The sequence below is a fragment of the Mastigoproctus giganteus genome, chromosome 13 (genome assembly GCF_048544385.1).
Source record: "Mastigoproctus giganteus isolate SK-2022 chromosome 13, ASM4854438v1, whole genome shotgun sequence".
NCBI lineage: Eukaryota > Metazoa > Arthropoda > Arachnida > Uropygi > Thelyphonidae > Mastigoproctus > Mastigoproctus giganteus.
Window position 1 is genome coordinate 47866855 of NC_143587.1, and position 21586 is coordinate 47888440.

The following is a 21586-nucleotide window of genomic DNA, read 5'->3' on the forward strand; positions in this document are numbered from 1 at the left end:
GAGTTCATCAACTACCACAGCAAGTTTTATTTCTCCTATGAATGAACTCGAATGAGAAATGCATTTTTTTATTATTTATTTATTTTTTATTTACTTATTTATTTTTTGTTGTTGGGTAATACAGCATTAATACTTTTCGTACGTGATCTGTGCTTCAGTTCTATGTGTTTCAGTTTTTGTCTCCACTTTGATTTAGCACTGTTTTACAAGAATGTGTATCCTTATTTAGAGGGTGTTCACTATGTATCTTTCGGAATCATTATTGACTGCCCATTTAATCATTCCTATACCGTTTAGGACTAGAAGTGTCAATTATTATTTTTTTTTTTTTATCCTTTGCTTTTACTTACATGTTTCCATTACGTTAATTACAAGTATAATCCAAGTACATTTTTATTTATTTTTCAGAAAGTGCTTACCACTCTGGACCTCACTTCCTTAGGAGTAGGAAGCTGTGTGGGTACTGGTATGTATCTAGTAGCAGGGATGGTAGCTCATAAAGTCGCTGGTCCTGCTGTGGTCTTGTCCTTCATCGTAGCTGCCGTGGCCTCTCTCTTTTCAGGTATGATGAACATTTTTTTTCAACCTTTGATACCCCTTTCATTACCAAAAGGCTGTCCATAGTTACTGATACCAGCAAGATCCACTTTATTGATCAAATATATTGATCAGAAAAAGGATACTGCAAAACGTTATTCTGATATGCACTGACTAGCATAGTATTTTACTGCACGTGTTTTAGATGCGACCACAATTGCAAGCAAAAATGAACACAATAGTGTACTTGTAAATGAAAGATCTTGTTTTGTTAGTAAAGCTCTTTTTACCAAAACAACAGCAGCCCACTAGCTGCGTTTCGTGAGCACTGTCGCTTAAAACACGAAGAGGTTCTGTTGAGTGTTTTTGACGAACTGTCACAATTAAGGAACATTCTTTGCTGTAATCTCCAGCAAAGAATGTTCCTTAGTTGCGACAGTTGTTGATGTACCTATGGTGCCACAAATAATACACACTGGTCCGCTAGTGCCAAAGCTTTGTCACGACAACTAGATATCCCATAAGCAATAGTCCGTAAACCGCTGCAATCTCTCCTAAAATGGACCTTTACAAGATCCATGTTGCACCACTTAACAGCATATGACACATAAACGAACTGACTTTGCTCTGCGGTTCCTGGTTAGAATTAAGGTGGACAACATGCGGCCTTGGAACACATTAGGGATTGATGAAGCTCTTTCTCAAAGTATGTGTCCATTTTCGGGTAGGCAACTTTTCCCCAAATTGCCAGTTATTAGAGGAATACTGTCTCCACATGTTATCGACAAGGTTTCTCTCCATTATCCACATGTTACTCTCTCTCCCGTAGTAGTCTTCGGGTTAGCACAGTGGTTATAACCACCGCCCTCCACGTAGTGGGATATAAAGACTCGGGTTCGAATCCCGTCAATGACTGACAGGATTCGAACCCGCGTTTTTTTTTGTTTTTTTTTTAATTTTTTTTTTAAATTAGCCTGTTGCAGAAGTCCTCTGTGGAAGCTTAGTCGGCACTTGTAACTTTACTGGGACTAGTTCCCTTATGGAAGGGCTTCAGTTTAATTCTCGTCGATGGCGGGAGGAATTTCTACAGTTCTCATCAATAGAAGTGAAGTTGGCCAGCCAATCTCAAGAGGAGGGAGTAGAGTTTCTCTCATGAATCGGTGTTTGGTTTTTTAACCTCTGCGACAAGCAAGTAGGCCGACTTTGTACAATTGTACATACCGGTACATAAAACAGACAGATATAAGCGAAAAGCTCTGGAATTGCAAAAATAATGTATCTGTGTGGGGGGGCCCTCGCGCACAGCAGTTATAGTTACCATTGTTCCACACCGTGTGGAAAAATTACTGGGTTCGAATCCCGTCGTATGGTTCTCGGGTGAAGGTAGCAAAAAAACCGGGAACTCGGGATATTTTTTCTTTTTGTTTCGTCCAAAAACTGGCAAACTGACCGGAGGACGCATGTAATTTGCAGACATCATATACTATGGTGTATGCGCTACTGCTCGGAAAATTTTTGGTGCAGATGTGCCGTCGTGGAACTTAAGCACCAGTGCAACTAAGGCTATGCTATGTGGTGTCAGTACCTTGTGTATGTAAATTGTATGTATTTTATTTGTCTATTTGCTGGACGAAACACTCGAATTTCCGAGAGACAATGCCATGCAGACCTTGCATGAGACCGAAGAAACTCAACCATGGTATGCAAAAAGCCCATAAAAGTTTCCTGCGTCATTGACGCACCCTCGCGGGTAGCACGAGTAGCTATAATCACAGTTCTTACACTCCGTACGTGAAAAGGCATGACTTCAAATCCGTCAATGACGCAAGAAATTTTTATGGGCTTTTTGCACACCGTGGACGTTGTTATGTTGGGTTTTAAGAGCATTAGCGACTAAGGCCATATGGCTCCGTATATACTGTTTGTAAATTGCGTGTGTTCTATGGTCGAATTTCTGTTTGCTGGACGAAAAACCCGAGTTTCCGGGAAAAAAACCATTCTACCCTCTTCTGAGACCAACTAACTCAGCCAAGTTGTAGAAAAGGCCCATTAAAATTTCTCATCATCGACGGGTCTCGAACTCGGGTCTTTTCTCCGCCGGTGTGGGGAGAACGGCGATTCTACCAACTGTGTTGCCCACGAGCGCTCTGTGGACGGGTTATATTTACGATTAGTATTATAATGCAATGAAACGGTCTTTTTCTCCATCTACCCAATTAACAAAGAAAAGAACAAGAAAATTTTTTTTCATGGACAGCACGTTTCTTTTTTTATCCTGGAAAATCGGTTTATTCGTCCAGAACAGGAACACAGACCAGCTTATTAGCTACTTGCTCGGATAACCCAAAACTGAAAATGCTCATTTTGTATGGGTTCACAGAAAACTTCACAATTGAATTCTTCTTCTTCTTCTTTGAGGAGATTCGAGCATTCAGTCCTGAAACGAGTACTTTTGGATAATCAACTGTGATTTTCTCTCTACTATATGATCCTTGTTCTTCAAGACAAAAGTATGTTTTCCCACAAGTGCTTTTATTCAAGATGAATGTCCACCACATATTTCTCAGTAGGTAAAATAGTTACTTCGGGTCACATTTCACGATGGCAAAATCATCTCTCGGAATTTTTTCAATACTTTGCCATCTCACATTCCAGAGTGGAGTCCTTCTAACTTATACTTATGGGAATACTTCAAGGACAAGATTTATAGAGGCAATATTCATTCTCTGATTGATCTGAAGGTAAGCATCACAAAGCATGTTGCCAATACCAGTAAATATGGCCCTCGTGGGTATCACAATTGGTATAACCCTCATCCTCCCCACACCCAGTGGAAAAGACCTGGGTTCTAATCCCGTCAATGATGTGTTGGAATTTTTAAGGGTTTTTTCACAAAAGGAGTGAATCGGTCTCAGGGGAGGTAGCAGGGTTTTTATCGCGGAAACTCAGATTTTTCGTTTAGCAAAAAACAAATCGACCACAGAACACACGCAATTTACAGATATACTATGTATGGCGCAATATGGCAGAAGTTTCTGATGCGCTTAAAATCCTACAACAACCAACCAACCAGCAAATATGCTTCGGACAACAGTTGGCCACGCTGTAGTGTGCTTCCAACCAACATTTTTGTAACAATTTTTTTTATGAAAACCCCAAACACGAGAGGTATAACCTGTAGTAATTAGTACGGTGCTTGGGTTGGAAGTTGAGAAGACGAAAGAAGATATTTGTTGACATTAGACTTGAACTTCTGTAGACTGTAATTTTCAGGAAATACGTACAAAGGAAGGTTGTTCCAGAAACGGCAGTTGAATGAATAAACGAGGAAGATGAAAAGTTGGTTCTGTGAGTTTGAAGTTGGACATTAAATGGATGTTGGTTGGTGGCGGCACGTGTTCGGACTGTTTTGAAAGAGAGAGCGGGAATTATAGAAGTCAATTCAGAAGAATTAATTCAGAACCCATGGAAGTATCTAGAAAAGGCATGCAGCAGAAACAGTAGGTCTGGGAGACAGTGAGTGGAGAGACTTTGTTAGAGATGAGTCATTAATTAACCTAACTGCCCTCTTCTGAATGGAATCTAGAAGCCTGAGAGAGGTTTTGGAGGCATCGCCCCAGATGTGGGAAGAATATTCCATGGTAGGGGGGATTTGAGATTTGTACAGAATGAACAGCTGTTCGAAAGAAAAGCAACGCCGAGAGCGAAAGAGAAAACCAAGATTTTTAGATGCAGAGGAAGCAATATTTGTAATGTGCTTGTGCCAAGAGAGATTAGAAGTCAGAGTAATCCCCAAAAGAGATATATATCATCTTGCCTAGAAATCGGAGTGTCACTAAAGATAAGCATAGGAGCAGAAGAATCCTTTTTACCAGACATAAGACAGGCTCGAGATTTAGAAGGATTGAAGTCAACTAAGTTTTCTTTGCCCCCCACTGGAGAATTACCTGGAGATCACCATTTAAGGAATTGGTAGCCAATATTCGAGAAGTTGAACCTGATTGAGTAGGGCAAGGTTTCTCAAACTGGAAAGTGGAATGCATTCTGCTATTATCTGCAAACCTATGGATAGGATTTCGGTCGATGGAAGCAGTTCATTAATATACAAGAGGAAAAGATTTGGGGGAAGGAACTGAACCTTGGTGGACACCGACATTAGTGGAGAAGTCAGGAGACAGAGAGCCATTCACCATCACCCTCAAGTGAGCGCTCAGAGAGAAAACTAGATAACCAATTACAAAAAACAGTTGGAAAATCATAAGATGGAAGCTTGTTTAGAAGACCTTCATGCCAAACACGATCGAAAGCCTTTGAGATATCAAGAGCAACTGCATGTGTTTCACCGAACTTTTCCACTGAATTGGTCCATAAATGGGTAACATAAGCCAGAATCACCAGTGGATCGTCACAGACGGAATCCATACTGGCGATCGTTGATCAGGTTTCAAGGTAGTTTAAGAGGTGGTGGTTAATTGATTTCTCCATTACTTTAGAAAGAGTAGAAGTAATTGCAATGGGACGATAATTTTATGGGAGGGATTTGTCACCCTTTTCAGAAACTGGCCAGATATGAGAAAATTTTCAAGCAAAACACCTTTGGAACACGAAACTGAAAAAAGGCGGCAAAGTACAGGTATAAGATCAGGAGCACAAGTTTTGAGAACAAATGGAGAAATACCATCAGGACCTGGAGCTTTCTTAGCATCAAGATTCGTCAAAACTCTTCTGACATCCTTTTGACAAAAGACCACAGGAGGCATTGAATGGAGTGTGTTGGGAAAAAGGTGGGAGGTGTTTTACCAAGGTCATTAATACATGAGTTGGAAGAAAAATGGGATGCTAGCAGGTCAACAGAACCATCTGGTTTTGACAAAGGTGGGAGCAAGGATGGGCAAAATTCGCGGGCAATAGCTTTAGCAAGAGACCAGATTGCTCGGCTACCATTAGGGAAAGAAGCAAGTTTTCTACTCTTAGCCTGATCAAAATCTAGTTTGGACTGATTAATAACTGCTTTACAATTGCGCGAGCTTTAGTGTAGGCCGAAAATGAAACTGAATAATTGGAAACAAGTCAATTGCGATATGCAACATTTTTCTCTAGAACAGCCTTAGCGCATATATTGGAAAACCAAGGTTTAGATAAAGGTCGAGATTTTAAAGTGGAGTGTGAAATAAAGGATTCCATTCCTACAAGAAAAAATTCACTGACTCGAACTGAGCAAACATCAGAAGTTTTGAAACAGTCCGACCAAGGAAAAGAAGAAAAGAAATCTCACAGGACATCCCATTTTGCATTCTTGTAATGCCAAACAATACGAGGTTGGGAATAGCCATGAGATAAAGGCTCCATTGGAGAAGAGACAATCACCAAGTTGTGATCTGATGTGCCTAAAGGACCACTCACTACGACCGCTCACAACTTAGAAGGGTTGTTTGTGAGAAAAAGATCGAGTGTGTTGGCTGTATGGTTAGGATTGTCCGGTATTCTTGTAGGTAAATGAACAATCTGTACAAGGTCCTTAGTAATCGCAATAGACTCAGCCTCTCGACCAGCTGGGTCAGTGTGACAAAAAACGGAAGCCAGCTGGAGTTGTGAATTAAAATCACCAATGAAAATTACCTCTGTTACGAAAGTTGGACTGGAGAAAGCCAAGTTGCAAAGAGAAGAAGTCAAAGAGCTCCAAGTGATTATTGGAGATGGGAGAACGGTAGAGACATCAGATGAATTTGACAGAATGAGGTAGAGAGATTTTAAGTTAGAGAAGATCAAAAAGAGGAGATTCCAAATTACCAAGTCTCTGACAGGGAATGTCAGACATATGCACAAGTACCACCTTTGAGGCGGAAAGAATCATACAGCGAATAATTTGGGCAACTGAGTTGAGCAGTAGTTGAATCCACCGATAACTGAGATTCTGCCATAAAAAGTAAATGGGGTTTGTCAGACTGCAAGTGGAAATGGACATCGTTGAGATTAGAATTGAGACCACGTATATTTCTGAAATGAACTAGGAAGTGTTTGGGAGATTTACATCTTTTCGTAGATAAGCTTACTCTATTAGTTTGACAATTCATGGTGTATTCAATAATAAGAAAAGGTAGGGGCGAGGCAAGCTGTATGAAGTAATGAAATTTTTGGATATGGCGTACACATGGTAAGAATATGCCCAGATCCTTGACATAACGTGACCTCGACAATGCCCCGCATACACACTACTCGGACTCCCTCCAGCCACTAACTGGCAGAGTAGAGGTAGCAAGATTATACACTAGCTGATCCGGAAGCCTCCTAAAGAGTTACCTATAGGTTCGGTCCGGTGTACTAATTAGCGGCTGGCCTGCGAACACCGTTTTAGAGCTGTACCCTCGAAATATAAGGAAGATTGGATATCGTCATCAAGTCCACCATAACCTCAAAAGTCACCAGTCATACTGCATGATGGAAGAGATGGGGAATTCGGTTATTTGGTTATTTATTTATTTATTTATTTTTTAGGAGCATTAGCAAACTAAGGCCATATTGCTCCGGAAATATGCGATGGTCATTCCCTGACCTTTCCGCATCCTCCGTATTTGGTGGTCACCGACTCGAACCCCGGTCTAATCAAGAAGCGTGTGCTAAGCACTGCTGCTCCTGCCCACCTGGCTACGGAGGCGCCGAGATGGGGAAGGGCTGACCGGAATTTAAGCTCTGGAGACTAAACATGGGTTCCACCACTTCAAGCCTCCAATATGCAAACTGATGGTATTGCACCAATTGATGAGAGTCATCTATCACCACATACTGTATAATTTAGCAAAATCGAGAAATTTTATCTTCATAGCCTGGAGCATCTCTATACTGTTCTGTAATGTATTGGACAAATTAATTCTGCTATGTCAGGTGTGAGAAACGTTTTGGAACTTCATCTCTTTGGCTATTTGTGGCAAGACATTAGCAAGACATTACAAAGGAAGACTCGATTTACAATCAGTTGTGTCCAATAAAATGTTATAATACCAACAACCAAAAATGTACTGTACGTAAAAGGTGATTAAAGTGCTTAGCTATTTAAAAAAAAAAAAAAAAAAAAAACACTAAACACAATGCATCATTTTTAAAAAATATTTTATGTGGTAAGGTGTATAATTTAATAGATATTTTCTTAACAATAAATTGTTCTAATATTCATCATCAGAGGACCAAGATTTATATATTAAAACAAGGAAAAATAGGAGAGTGGCCTTTTACGTCAGTGTTCTGTACCATGTGCAAAATGGAATTAAATATAAAAAAGCGCGTGTGTAGCCTGTACGCACTAAGATGTTTTATGTGAAAATTCTTTGAAGAAAATCAGAACTTTTAAAATCCGACAGAAGAAATAACGTTTTATGCTCGCGCCCGTTACTTGCTCTACGGAATCAACGTTAACAACTGAGTTAGCGTCATTTAGGAAGCAGCCATTATGAGCATAAGCTCACGCCCGCTACTTCCTAAGTGATGTAAATGTTCTTTCAACTTACATCGCTCAACGGTTTTACTTCAGTCCGAAATAACGATGTAACGTTTTATGCTCACGCTCGCTACTTAAATGTTCTTTCAACTTACATCGCTCAACGGTTTTACTTCAGTCCGAAATAACGATGTAACGTTTTATGCTCACGCTCGCTACTTACTCTACCGAATCAACGTTAGTGACTGCATTGGCATCATTTAGGTAGTTACGTAATTTTCGCCAACGGGCCGAACACTGACTGTCGGGCTGAAATTTATTAGGTACCCGCGGCACCTACTAAATTTCAATTTATTTATTTATTTCGATAATTTATTTATCTATTTATCGAAATATTTATTTCTATTTATAAATTTATGATTTATTTAATAAACCTATTAAATTGTTTTTACATTACGTTTTCACATCATGAATCAACGTTAGTGACCGCGTTATCGTAATTTAGGAAGTGATGTAATTTGGGTAATTTCAGCGTCGCATTTTCGTAACACATTGGTTTTACTTCAGTCTGAAATTTAGTATGTGCCGCCAAAGATGTTTTCACATCAACAACTCTCACATTAGGACCAACGAAGACCGCATCATCCACGGGATTCGAACCCAGAATTTTCTACACGGTGTAGAGTGATTATGACCACTGTACTAAACGCGCACACTATAAAAAAGGATAAAACCAACAGATGTTACCGCAGGACAAAACTTTAATAGTTCTCTTTTTTCCTTTGGTAGTTATTGGCGCATCGGCTTCTGTGGCCATAATGCACCTCCCAAGGTTTTTGCAGTACTTTGATCCAAGCCCGAGGCGGGATTCGAACCCGCGACCTTTGGGTTGCCAGGAAGGCGCTTTACCCACCAAGCTAGCCCGGTCGGCTCTTTTTTCATGAAAATAACCAGAGTGTTATTATTATGGCTTTCTTCCGTGTTAAGCTTTCCAACCTGTAACATAATTCACGTTTAAGACAATTTCTTATTAATGCGATTACAATAAACAGGAAATCTTTGCGAAAGACCAAGGACTGGACGTCCTCAAGTTCGACGGGAAGTTGTTGCACAGATAGCTAAATCTATCGATGAACAAGATGCCGCCAGTTCACAACAGTTTTCGGAAGGTTCTTCGTGTTTACGTGCACCGATATTCCTATAAAATCAAGGGTTCATAAATATTATCCGTATATAAACCTAAAAGTGGCATTTGCCCAATGGATGCTGAATAAAATGGACACAAAAGAATTTTTGGTTGGGAAACGCGTCGTGGACTGATGAAGCACGTGTTTCATGGAATTGGGTGGTGAACATTCATAATTGAAATATAGCTGTAAACACTCATATCCAGATCCACGTGGAAGACTGCTATATATGCTGGAAGAAATAAAGCTACTGGTAAGATCCAGCGCTGGACTACAAGCTAGTTAAAAGATAGGAGAAAAAGAGTTGCCATAAATGGCCAATCTTCAAGGTGGGCCAGTGCTACAAGTGGGATCCCTCCATACTCTGTGTTGGATCCTCTCCTATTTCTAATTTCATAAATGATACTGAGGAGGATATCCAAGAGAAGTTAAATGATGATTTTAAGGTAGGAAGGATGATTATAATTTAAGCCGAACCAGTTACTTCAAAAATGATATATCCCGAAAATGGCAACTAAAGTTTAATTCTTCTAAGTGTTCTTATGCATCTGAAAAGTCTAGAAATTGAATCGTAACACTCAAGTCTTTTTCAAGACGAAAAAAAAAAAAAATTGTTTCATTAAATATTTTGTTTTATTATTATCCGCTTCTTTGCATCATTTGGCTTTATGAATGCAAATGCTAATACTGACTTATCATATTTGGCTTTCAAATCAACCAGATCAGTTTTAGGAAGCATAACTCCATTATCCAAAGGGGTTTTTACCTCTTGTTACTTCCGACCATTCTTTTTTGAAAGGCTGATTTCTTATAGAATGTAAAACACAATAGTTACAGGCGAACGCCATAAAATCGTGTTAGAAGAGAAGATTATTCCGCGTTTACGAGTGTCAATGCCCTCCAAACAATCTTTATGCATGATGGAGAGCTGCCATATATCGCTCCACTAGTTTCTACTCTACTGCATGAAACATTTGCACCTGTTATAAAATAATCGTTATGAATTTCCCCACTGCTTAGTCTCCACGTTTGCTGGACTTAACTCCTGTCGAATTTTGTCTATAGGAGTAGTTGAAAGGCCGTGTTTACATAGAGTTAAGCCTGTTTTCTTTAGAGTCTTTGGGGAATCAAATTTGACATGAGGTTTCGGCTATTTCTCGACTTGCTGCAGGCAAGTGTGAACAATGTCCTACCTCGTCTACTTAAATATTGATCAACGAGGTGGGCCTATAGAACATATCCGTCGACCCGGCTAGCCGAGTGGGTAAAGTGCCTGCCTAACAACCCAAAGGTCGCGGGTTCGAATCCCGCCTCGGGCTTGGATCAGTGTAATGCAAAAACCTTGGGAGGTGCATTATGGCCACAGAAGCCGACGCACTAACAAAAGAACAATATCCTATATGTTGCATGATGACAATTTCTCCAAGTACATTTTCTATTAAATAAACTTTAACTAGTAAATAAAACGGAGGGGAATTATTTTTGCGTTTAAAAAACTCCATTAAATTTTATTTTTGACTGTGTAAAATGTTTTTTTTTTTTTTTTTTTTTGTTGTTTTTCCACAAGGCATCGTTTCACAGCTTTTATTTTTTAAAAAAGAGCTTACGATTTTATAACCGTTCCTCATTTTACAAGCATATGAAAACAGGGGCGATACGATAAGAAAAAGATAGGTTAAGCGTGTGTTTCAGGCGCCAAAGCAACTAAGGCTGTGAAGCATCAGTATATTGTGTCTGTAACTGTGTGTATCATTCGTTCATTTTGCTATTTTCGAAGAAAAAACCCGAGTTTCTGGGAGGAAAAACCATTCAACGCTCGCTCCCCTAATACCAGCTAACTCAGCCGCGCTGCGAAAAAATCCATAAAAATTTCTCGCGTCATTGGCGAGATTCGAATCCAGGCCCTTCCCACTCGATGTGGGAAGACGGACGGCAGTTATAAAACCATCGTGTCCCGCAAGGGCTACAAGAAATAGTACTCAAACAAGAGCCTGGTCTGCGTGGTAGCACAGTGGTATTGTCACCGTCCTCCCCATACCGGCTGTAAAAGGCCAGGGTTCGATGACGCGAAAAACTTGAATGGGCTTTTTGACTCCGTGGCTGAGTTACTCGGTCTCAGGGGTAGATAGAAAGGTTTTTTTCGTCCAGCAAAACAGGCAAATCGACCAGAGTACACACGCAATTTACAGACACAAATACGGGTTTACGTAATGAATTACGGTTACCCTAATATAATAATATAAGTACTCAAACAAGATGTGTCGTTGTTGTTGTTGTTGTTATCATTGGAGGTTTTACGCAGTAGCAGCAGCTAAAAGCCATTATGCGTCAAAACAAGATGTTTTGACGCATAATGGTAAATGTGAATTTTTTTGGACATTAAGTGTTATCCATTCACTGCTTACTAACTCACACACCCAGAATCTAATAACCTTGCAAACGAATTTACGTAATGAATTACGGTTACCCTAATATAATAATATAAGTACTCAAACAAGATGTGTTGTTGTTACTGTTGTTATCATTGGAGGTTTTACGCAGTAGCAGCAGCTAAAAGCCATTATGCGTCAAAACAAGATGTTTTGATGCATAATGGTAAATGTGAATTTTTTTGGATATTAAGTGTTATCCATTCACTGCTTACTAACTCACACACCCAGAATCTAATAACCTTGCAAACGAATGTGGAGAGTGGAAAGAGTTGATTGGTTGTTTTAGGCGTTTATGATCATAAATGCGCCAGGCTCATCGTTCATAAATGGGTATAAGCATTTTGGAACAAAAGGTTCTAATTCAAACACATTTATTCCGCAAAGGAATTAGCAGAATGCAGCTGGTATTGCTACTGCTAATACTGCTGGCAGAATGCTACTGCTATCATTTTTATAGCGCGTCAGTACCTTAAGCCAAATTTCACTCGTGTTTTGCCCTGTACAAATGTATATTGTGCAGGCTGAATAACCTAAGAAAAACCAGCTTTATTTGATATTGGCTAACCATTGAAGACGTCTCTCAAAATTCTTCGGTCTAATAACGGTATTCGAACCCAACCCTTTACAAAAGAGTTACAAGTGGAGAAAACGCTACACTTTCAAGGACTTGCAGTGACCTTTTATGTAATTTGCTTATATATTTAGCGCTTATTGTAAGAAACTAAAATTTTAACAAATGTTTCAGTTCGATTTATTTATCTATGTTTAATAATAATCAAAAATCAAAATTGAATTAGCGCACAAATTTCAGCTATTGTTAATGGCGATGAGTAGACCACCAAATAAAATATTTTATAAATGCTAGTAGTTTCTGACAGATATAGGAACCAATTAATATAACTAGGAGTTGGTACGTTTTAATATTTATCTAACATTTGACTCCGTAAATATTCGCAAGATACTTAAAAAAATGCTGGTTTTCAATGAATTTCTTGCGCGTCAGTAGTAGATTTATACGCCGAAATAGATGTATGCATTTACTTAGGTGTTTTGAATTTTCACTTCTAGGATGTAATTCCTCTATAATGTAGGTTAAATAAGTCAATAAGAAATATAAATATATGTGGTGAATATAAATACAAGATCAGTTTATACAACTATCTAATAGAGTATACCTAAGTTATTATTATTTATTATTATTATTAGCCATAAGGTATATGTAAGGAAGCCTGAGGCTTATTGTTAGACAAATATAGGACTATGCTGAAGAAATGTCGCGAGTTAGGTCACAATATCTATGTGTCTGCAATTCTACACAGGCACGATAGGATGGGTTGTATACTGAAAGCTTTGTAAATTAACTCAAAACTTAAAGGACTCTGCATGGCTGTTGGGGGGAAATTTCAATCAGCTTGGCCCGCACATGTAGGTAGAAGGAATCTGTTTTGTAGAGACGGGATACATTTAAACAAAAGTGGTGCAAAAGTTTTTGCCAGTATTTTTGAAGATATCTTAAAGTTTCAGGGAAACAGCTAGTTTTGGGGAGACAAGAGTAATATAGATAAGCGTTTATCTGACAATATTGGTCAAATTAACTCTTGCCCATAACTCAAGAGTATTTGTTTGTTACCGCAACAGAACATAACAGCAAGATGTTCCGAAACAAAAGAGTTTCAAATGAGCGGGTAGCAAATGCCACGGAAGCGAGCTTAAATAACTTTAAGGGGTGTGTCAGGGTAGTTAACTATACAAGAACATAAGCCTTAATTAATTGTTTATACAATAATGTCAGAAGTGTCATCAATAAAATGAGTGAATTCGAACTGCTGGTTAGGACAAGTAACGCTGACATAATAGGGCTTACGGAAACGTGGTGCCACCCGGAGATAAGGGATGATGAGTTTCAGTACTGTATGTATAATGTATTTAGGAAAGACAGGGTAGATAGAAGGGGCGGTGGGGTCATACTTCTTATCAAAAGTAGCCTGAGTGCGACGAAAGCTTTTCCGGATTCGGATGTTTCGCCTGCTAGTATAGAATCTGTATGGTATGAAATAGTTGGAAGCAAAGGTATAATAAGAGTGGGAGTAATCTACAGGCCAGGTGATTGTGATGGGAGCCTCTACATGCAAATGGAATAGGCAAGTAAGCGTGAATGTCTTATTATGGGCGATTTCAATTTTCTTCTAATTGATTAGAGCAAATGGGAAGGAAACTCCACATGGGGGGTCAAAATTTTTAAATGAACTAGATGATTGTTATTTGTATCAACATATCAGGGAAAGTACTATGGAAAAGAATACTCTAGACCTCATCATCACCCATGAACCAGATGACATAACAGGGCTGACAGTTCAGGAACCGGCGCCTCCGTAGCCAGGTGGGAAGGAGCAGCAGTAGGACACGCTTCTTGATTAGACCGGGGTTCGAGCCCATCACCACCAAATACGGAGGATGCGGAAAGGTCAGGGAATGACCACCGCATATCCCGGAGCAATATGGCCTTAGTTGCTAATGCTCCTAAAAACCAAATAACAAAACAAACAAGTTCAGGAACCAGTAGCAGGAAGTGATCACGGACTTCTACGGTGACGATGAAGAGAGAGGTAGCAGTAGTTAAAGGCAAAGGGTTATAATTTCAGGAAAGGAAATTACGATGCCCTTAAGGTGCTACATGGCCTCTATTAACTGGCTATATCTCACAGAGAGTGGATACAATTGAATTATGGTATAACTTTAAAACATTAATCACAGAAGCCTTGAATGCTTATATACCATTAAAAAAAAATACTCCACGAGGAGGATTCCAAGTTCGATGAATAATAAAGTTGCCAAATTACTTGAGCAGAAAAAGGTGGCATGGAAAAGTTACAGAGCAATAAAAAGTACTGAAGCCTATAACAGCTACGAATTGATCTTTAATAAATCTCCATTTATTAAAGAGCACTCTTCGGCGAAGACAAATTGCGGTGACAAACGTAAACATGTGCGCAATGTATGAGGTGGATAAAGGGGTCCCGCAAGGCGGAGTTTTGTCTGCCACACTTTTTGCCATAGCCCTTGAACCCTTCTTAGCCCAGAACAAGAAGCACTTCATCACATACGCCGATGATATAAAATTTTTTATTACCTCAGGAGATCAGAAATCAGCTGACTACCACAACCAAGTGGCTAATACTAAAATAAAAGAACTTCAAGAGTACCTAGATTGTATCGGGCTGCAGTTGAATGGAAAAAAGACGGCACATATGACTTTCACAAATAAAATAAAGCCAAACAAAATGGAAATATTTGTGAACGGCATCCTCGTCCAAAAGGCACAGACACACGTTGATCTTGGTCTCAAGTGGGATGAAGGCCTAACCTTTCGCCCGCACTTCACATACATCCGCAACAAAACATACGCGGCGCTTTGGGCAACCAGGCAAGAGCTCACCGGTATTAGAGACCCCGGTCTGATGAAGCAATACATCAACAGATGTGTTACTCCTATTCCCCTATACGCGGCACAGATCTGGTCTTCAGCTCCCGAACGCAGTATCAAAGCCTTTCTAGGACTCGAATACTGGCTCTTGAGATGGCTGAACAGAATTTCAGCTAAACCTTTTACCATCTCAAGAGCTATACTATACTCCAATTTAGAGGTCACACCCTGGAGACAAATAATCACGTCAAGGAACATAATGACCGTCGCTCAGCTTTTAACGGGACGACTGGATGCACCGAAAGCCCGAGAATGGATAGAAATACCCGGCGAAAAATCAAGACGAGTTGCAGATAAAGAACCACAACTGAAAGCGGCATTTACGCAGTTGGATAGCCTCGGAAGATTCTTTCCAGCAAACACCATACAGCTATTCAACAACCTCAACATCAATCCTGAAAAGCTCTGCACTTGCAAATCCTACAGAAAGGAAGTTCTCAGAAACTCTTACTTGCAAATACAGATGTGAGGATACAGTTTCAGCACCTTGTTCGGCCAGGCACAAGCCACTGGGCTTTAGGAAACCCGACCTCATCAATGTGTAAGGATTGACCTACCTACACAACTCTAATCCCCACAGAAGAAGAAGACTGCTGGAACATTGAACTTTAAAATTTTTATTTTGCCGTATCACGGTCATTCGTGTTGTTTCATATGCTGTACGTTGTTTTGGCTGCTGTAAATATTTGTGTTTATGTACATATGGTAAAACTCCCACTTGTGTGTGTTTAAGCAGAAGGTATGCTTCAATTGTCACGGTATGTTCTTACCAGTTTACAGTAGTTAAGTAGTAAAAGTATTTGCGAATAATTAATAACTGAAATAGTGTATTTTCCAGATAAAATCAGATATTATGTATTTCATGTATTTTATAATTGTAACATAGATGTATTTTTGTAACATAGTTGTATATGTATTTTCACCCTCTAGCCAGTAGCTGTAACCGGGTGTTCTCCTAAGAGAAATAAACTGATGATAATAATAATAATAATAATAATAATAATAATAATAATAATGCCACTGAAAAGGTTAGGCTAGCAAAGGCAGATTATGAGAAATCGCTGGCAAAGAGGGAGGGATAAGGAATTCTTCTCATACATAAATGCAATGAAGAGAAGAACAAACCAGATCGGACCCTTATGTAATGGACGTGGGATAGTATTAGATACCCCAGAGCTGAAGCTACAGATAAACTCAACAGTTACTTTGCATCGATATTTACAGAATAAAAACCCTTCACGTCAATGAGAAATTCTGGGAGTGAAGTTGAAAAAAAATGTAATTAATTTCGAGCCTACAGGCCAGTAAGGCTCCTGGGGTTGATAGCATTTACCCTATAACCTTAAGGGAGGCGACAAGTGAGTGCATTGAACTATTGAGGTTATTTATGAGAGCAAATCTGGACTGGGGAGTGATTCTATTGGATTGGAAAAGTGCCAATGTATCTCCAATACATAAGGGCGGTTCTAAAAGTGAAGTGGGAAATTACCGGCTGGTAAGTCTAACTTCAGCAGTACTGAAAATCATGGAAGCTATGATCAAGGGCGGAATTCAGGATCACCTATATAGAAATGGAATTCTAAAGGATACTCAGCATGGTTTTGTCAAGGGAAAATCATGTTTAACTAATCTGGTTAGCTATTTTGACAGGATCACTCAACAGCTGGACTTAGGGAATAATTTCGATGTTGTTTATTTGGATATCAGCAAAGCATTTGACTCAGTCTCACATGACCGGTTACTTTATAAGCTGGAACAGGTTGGAATCACAGAGAAAATTCTTAAATGGATAGCAGAGTGGCTTCGGGGCAGGAGACAGAGGATTGTGATAAATGGTTATTCCTCAGATTGGGTTGATGTAAGAAGTGGGGTTCTCCAAGGATCACTATTAGGACCATTGTTGTTTTTGATTTTCATAAATGACATCGATGAAGGGATAGGGGGCATGATGTCTAAATTTGCAGATTGTGTAAAGATTGGTAGCGTAGTTAATGATTGCCGCCAAGCAGAGCTTCTTCAGAATGACCTAGATAGACTTCAGAGATGATCAAAAAAATGGCAGCAATGCTTTAATCCAGCAAAGTGTAAGGTATTGCACCTGGGGAACAGTAACCCCAAAATAACTTATACACTTGGCGGAGTTGAACTAAACCGGTAGGAGGAAAGAGACTTGGGTTTTACGATACGGTCAAATATGAAATTCTCTGAGCATTGTAGACTGGTTGCAAGGAGGGTACAGAGCGACAAAATTTTGAAGGCGACATATGCTGACGACTTGATCGTATAGGTTTTTGGAGAGTCTCATAGGGAACTAGAAGAACGTGCGAACGAAATTTTGGGAGACCTTGATGGTTGGTGTATAGCATGCACAAACTGCAAATTTCTATTGACAAAACTAAAATGCTTTTGAAAGGTTCTTTTAAACTGAATAGACTCACCACCCCCCCCCCCAATTTAAAATTAATAATCAATCCATTAAAATTGTAAGAACATATAAACTGGATTTCAAAAAATGTGCTGAACAAAATAAAAGTCTTAACTGGTAAAATCATTAAAATAACTAAAAATGTCTGGGGAATTAAACCCGCAACTTTAAAGTTATACTACGATTGTATTTTTATACCAATAATTTGTTATGCTGCAGGTTCATTGGGGTTATCGTGTTAATAATTGTTTAGTCTTGAAGTATTTGACTCAAGCAAAACGTTTCTTTCTTCTCGCAATTACAAGAAATTGAAATTGCAGAACAGTGTCGACAGTGGCACTCCAAGTATTGAGTGGAAAACTTCCTAACCAATATGAAGTTATGTACCACTACTTACAATATTATCATCGGAAAGCTCTGCATGCAAGGGTGAGCAATTATTCAATTAATTTAGACATACCAACTAAGGATGATAATTGTTAATAGTTGGCAGAAGTTAGGGTCAAGTTACTTTTAGTTACTTTCCTAACATATCAGATTTTACAGTTGGCCTGGTTTTGCCCAGATCTGAATGTATCTTTTCTTCTAACAAGGCATGGCAGCTTGAACTCCAAATTGTTCACTCTGGGGTTGGCTGCCTCTCTATTATGTAAATGTGGTGCTCCTGAGACCATGGAGCATTTAATATTTCACTGTTATCTCTATATAGACTTAAGAAATAATTTAGAGCTTCTTACAGAAGTGTACAATGAAGATGACCTACTATGTTTTGTCAATGATAAAGAAAATTTCCCAGCTTTTTCTAAATTCCCAGATAAATTGCTTGCACGTAGGAAGAGACTAATTGGAGTTGATCTGTAAAGAGTAATGCCAAGTAATCCATAGTTTGTGTTCAAGGACAAGAACTATTATACTTTTTTGTCCATTAAATATGTTTTCTGTAAATAAGTCCTTAGTTTTCTTTTCTTAAATAAATATGTTGGTGATGATGTTTTGTTTTGTAGATTATTTGTTATAAATATAAAATTGGATTTAGTAGATTTAACAGAGAGGTTGTCTGTTAGTTGTGTTAGTGGTTCTCCAGCCGAATGTGGTTCCTGTCAAGGTGTCTTGTAGAGACTATCAGGATATTGATAGCAGTTTTGTGTACAGTGGAAAAGTTGGCTATGCATGTTGTAAATATGATATTGAATTGTAAAACGCTCACAAGGTGCTATGTTTGTACACAGATAACACCTTGAATCTAAATAGCACTTATCTATGTTTGTACATAGATAGCATCAAACTCAGAAGGCAAATGGCAAGGCGCTATCTATGTACATAGATAGCACCTTGCCATTTGCCTTCTGAGTTTAATGCTGAAATCTGGTAGTGTAGGATCAGATAATCATAGTGTTATTAAGAGGCAAAGTTGAGTCCTGCATAATGACCGGAGTGTGTTTGGTTGCTGTGGCCTAACAGTAATACTTTTGAAATAGGGTTAATTAATATTTGTAAAATAATAAGAGGAGTTTATTTCAATATAGTGCGTAGAACACTTCCGTTACGGAAGTATTCTATGCACTATATTGAGGTAAACTCCTCTTATTATTTTACAAATATTAATATCAACGTAGAACGTATTGAGCATTACAGCTCTCATTCATACTATCTAGTGTTAATTAATGTAATGGAGTGTTATTTATAGTTTTGGATTTTCTGATTAAGTTACCCAGTAGTGGTGAGGCACCTTCGTAGCCAGGTGGGCAGGAGCAGCAGTATGTAGCGCACGCTTTTTGATTAGATCGGAGTTCGAGCCCATGACCACCAAATACGGAGGATGTGGAAAGGTCAGGGAATGACCACCACATATCCCCGCAGCAATATGGCCTTAGTTGCTAATGCTCCTAAAAACCAAATAACAAACAAACAGTAGTGGTGATTGTACTCGCTTAGCTAATAGTAAATATTGTATATAGGTACTTTTTTTAATTTTATTTATTTTTTATTTATATTTTTATTTATTTTATTTTTTTTTTCATTTTATTTATTTATTTATTATTATTATGTTTATTTTATGTATTTTTTTTATTTTTATTTATTTTTTATTTATTTTTTTTTTCTCACTCTATAAACTATTGTAAACTTTTCTCTTCTATTTCATGGGAGGTCTATCTCTTCCCCTTATCTTCTATCCAACCTCCCCATCCCTTCCAATCCCCATACTTCTCAATTCTTATCTCCACTTCCTTTCCCTAAACACCTTAGGGCTCCCAGCTTGCCTGATAGCCCCAGTAAGAGTCTCCGCTAAAAAGTGGACCCTAGCTGGCACGCCTCCTCGTGCCCAAGGTTGAGAGTCAGAGGATCAAGTGTCCCCTGCCCCCTAGCTGCAAAGTCGCCAGGTGCCGGTACTCAACACAACAAGACACCTACATACATACACTTGCCGGCCTTTGCCTTTTCAGATGCTACAGCGGCATATAGGGGGAACCCTGGAGACTGCAACTGAAACAAACACATCTTGACCTTGGTTGCAAAGAGGAGCCCCGTGGTGTCCTATCGATGATTTATCGAACAATCGCTAGTAGGGATAAGTACGTCATAATCCCATTATATAAGGCTATTGTTAGACCACACTTGGAATACTGCGTTCAAGTATGGAGACCACACCTAAAGAAAGACATTATTCTTCTTGAAAGGGTCCAAAGACGGGTAACTCGCCTGGTGAGATCGGCAAAAGGGCGTCCATATGAGGAAAGACTTCGAATAAGTGGGTTGCAAAGCTTGAAAACTAGGCACCTTAGAGACTTGATTGGGGTATTTAAGGCTATGAGAGACATAAGCAAAATGAATAAGAACGAAATTTTCACGGTTATAAATGATTCTAGAACTAGGGGCCATAATTTCAAGTTACAGGGGGAATTGTTTAGACTGGATTGCAGGAAGTTTTATTTTAGCCAGCGAGTTATAAATTACTGGAATAAGGAACCTACATGGGTGGTAGAAGCTGACAGTCTGGGGAAATTCAAAGGTCAGCTGGATTACCTAAGGGAGGTAATTACCTAATTACCTCCCTTAATTACCTAAGGGAGGAGGGAAATGCATAGGTTGTCCATTTCCTTTTCTCTTATTAATTTTAATTATTATTTTTTTTAATTTTCTTATTATTATTATTAATTTATTTATTTATTATTATTATTATTTTATTTTTGGCTGGTGCAGCATAAGCCATAGGCTTCCTTGCACCATGAGGCAATTACTAATACTTTTGCTGCACCAACAAAAAAAAAAAAAAAAACATTCCTGAGTTACCGAGAGAGAGAGAGAGAGAGAGAGAGAGAGAGAAGTAGAAGAAATCACCAAGAAAGGAAAAAATGGTGATATCCAGCTCAGGACTCTAGGTGTGCCAAGCCCATACTCACCAGGTCAAGTTTCATAGGATTCAGCTATCCTGTCTCAGTTTGCTATACTCGGTATAATCTGATGTTAGTAAATTGATTATTACAGGACTGTGTCCCGAAAATTTAGCACAGGGTGGGCTGGTAGCATAATTTCATACACTTAAGTTAAAAGAACACATCTGACTTACATGTAAAACCCATAACAAGAAAGCAATTACCTTCTCGAATTAAAGACAAACTGATTTCCACCTCGTTCATCCTCCTTAACACTCTGGAAAAGGTACTCCTACCGCTCACATCCCTACACTTTCGAAGCAGTTTCCCTTTGTCACACCCAATACTTGGATAGTGACCAATATACCAGCGGCTCAAACCGCCAAATCAGATGCCTTTGAAGCAAATTCAAGATAGCATTTGTATACGCTGACATCGAAGCTGCCATTGATAGCCTAAACACCAACTCTTTTTGCATCTTCTGCATTATTCCTTTAGGATGAATGGAGACTTGCTAGTCTTCTTTAGTGCACTAATAATGAATAGGAATATTCATCTTTCCATCCAAAACAGGGTTTTGCACTGGCAGATATCTAATGGTGTCTTCTGCACTGTTTATCTGATCCCATTCAAGTGCCCTTACAATAATTACCTAGTGTACGCATGTCTATCGAACTACTCACGAAAATCTCCTTGTCAGTCAACTCTATGTGCT

General features: G+C 39.0%; 1 protein-coding gene across 2 annotated transcripts in view; it reads left to right on the forward strand.

Annotated features, from left to right (window-relative positions):
• The window catches only part of LOC150076009 (solute carrier family 7 member 14-like), a 297653-nt gene that overhangs the window by 204954 nt on the left and 71113 nt on the right, over positions 1-21586 (forward strand). For both annotated transcript variants that reach the window (XM_090387702.1, XM_090387703.1), the window contains exon 3: positions 409-562. In XM_090387702.1, the coding sequence (XP_090243828.1) occupies positions 409-562 (154 nt within the window). The remainder of the gene's footprint in view (positions 1-408; positions 563-21586) is intronic.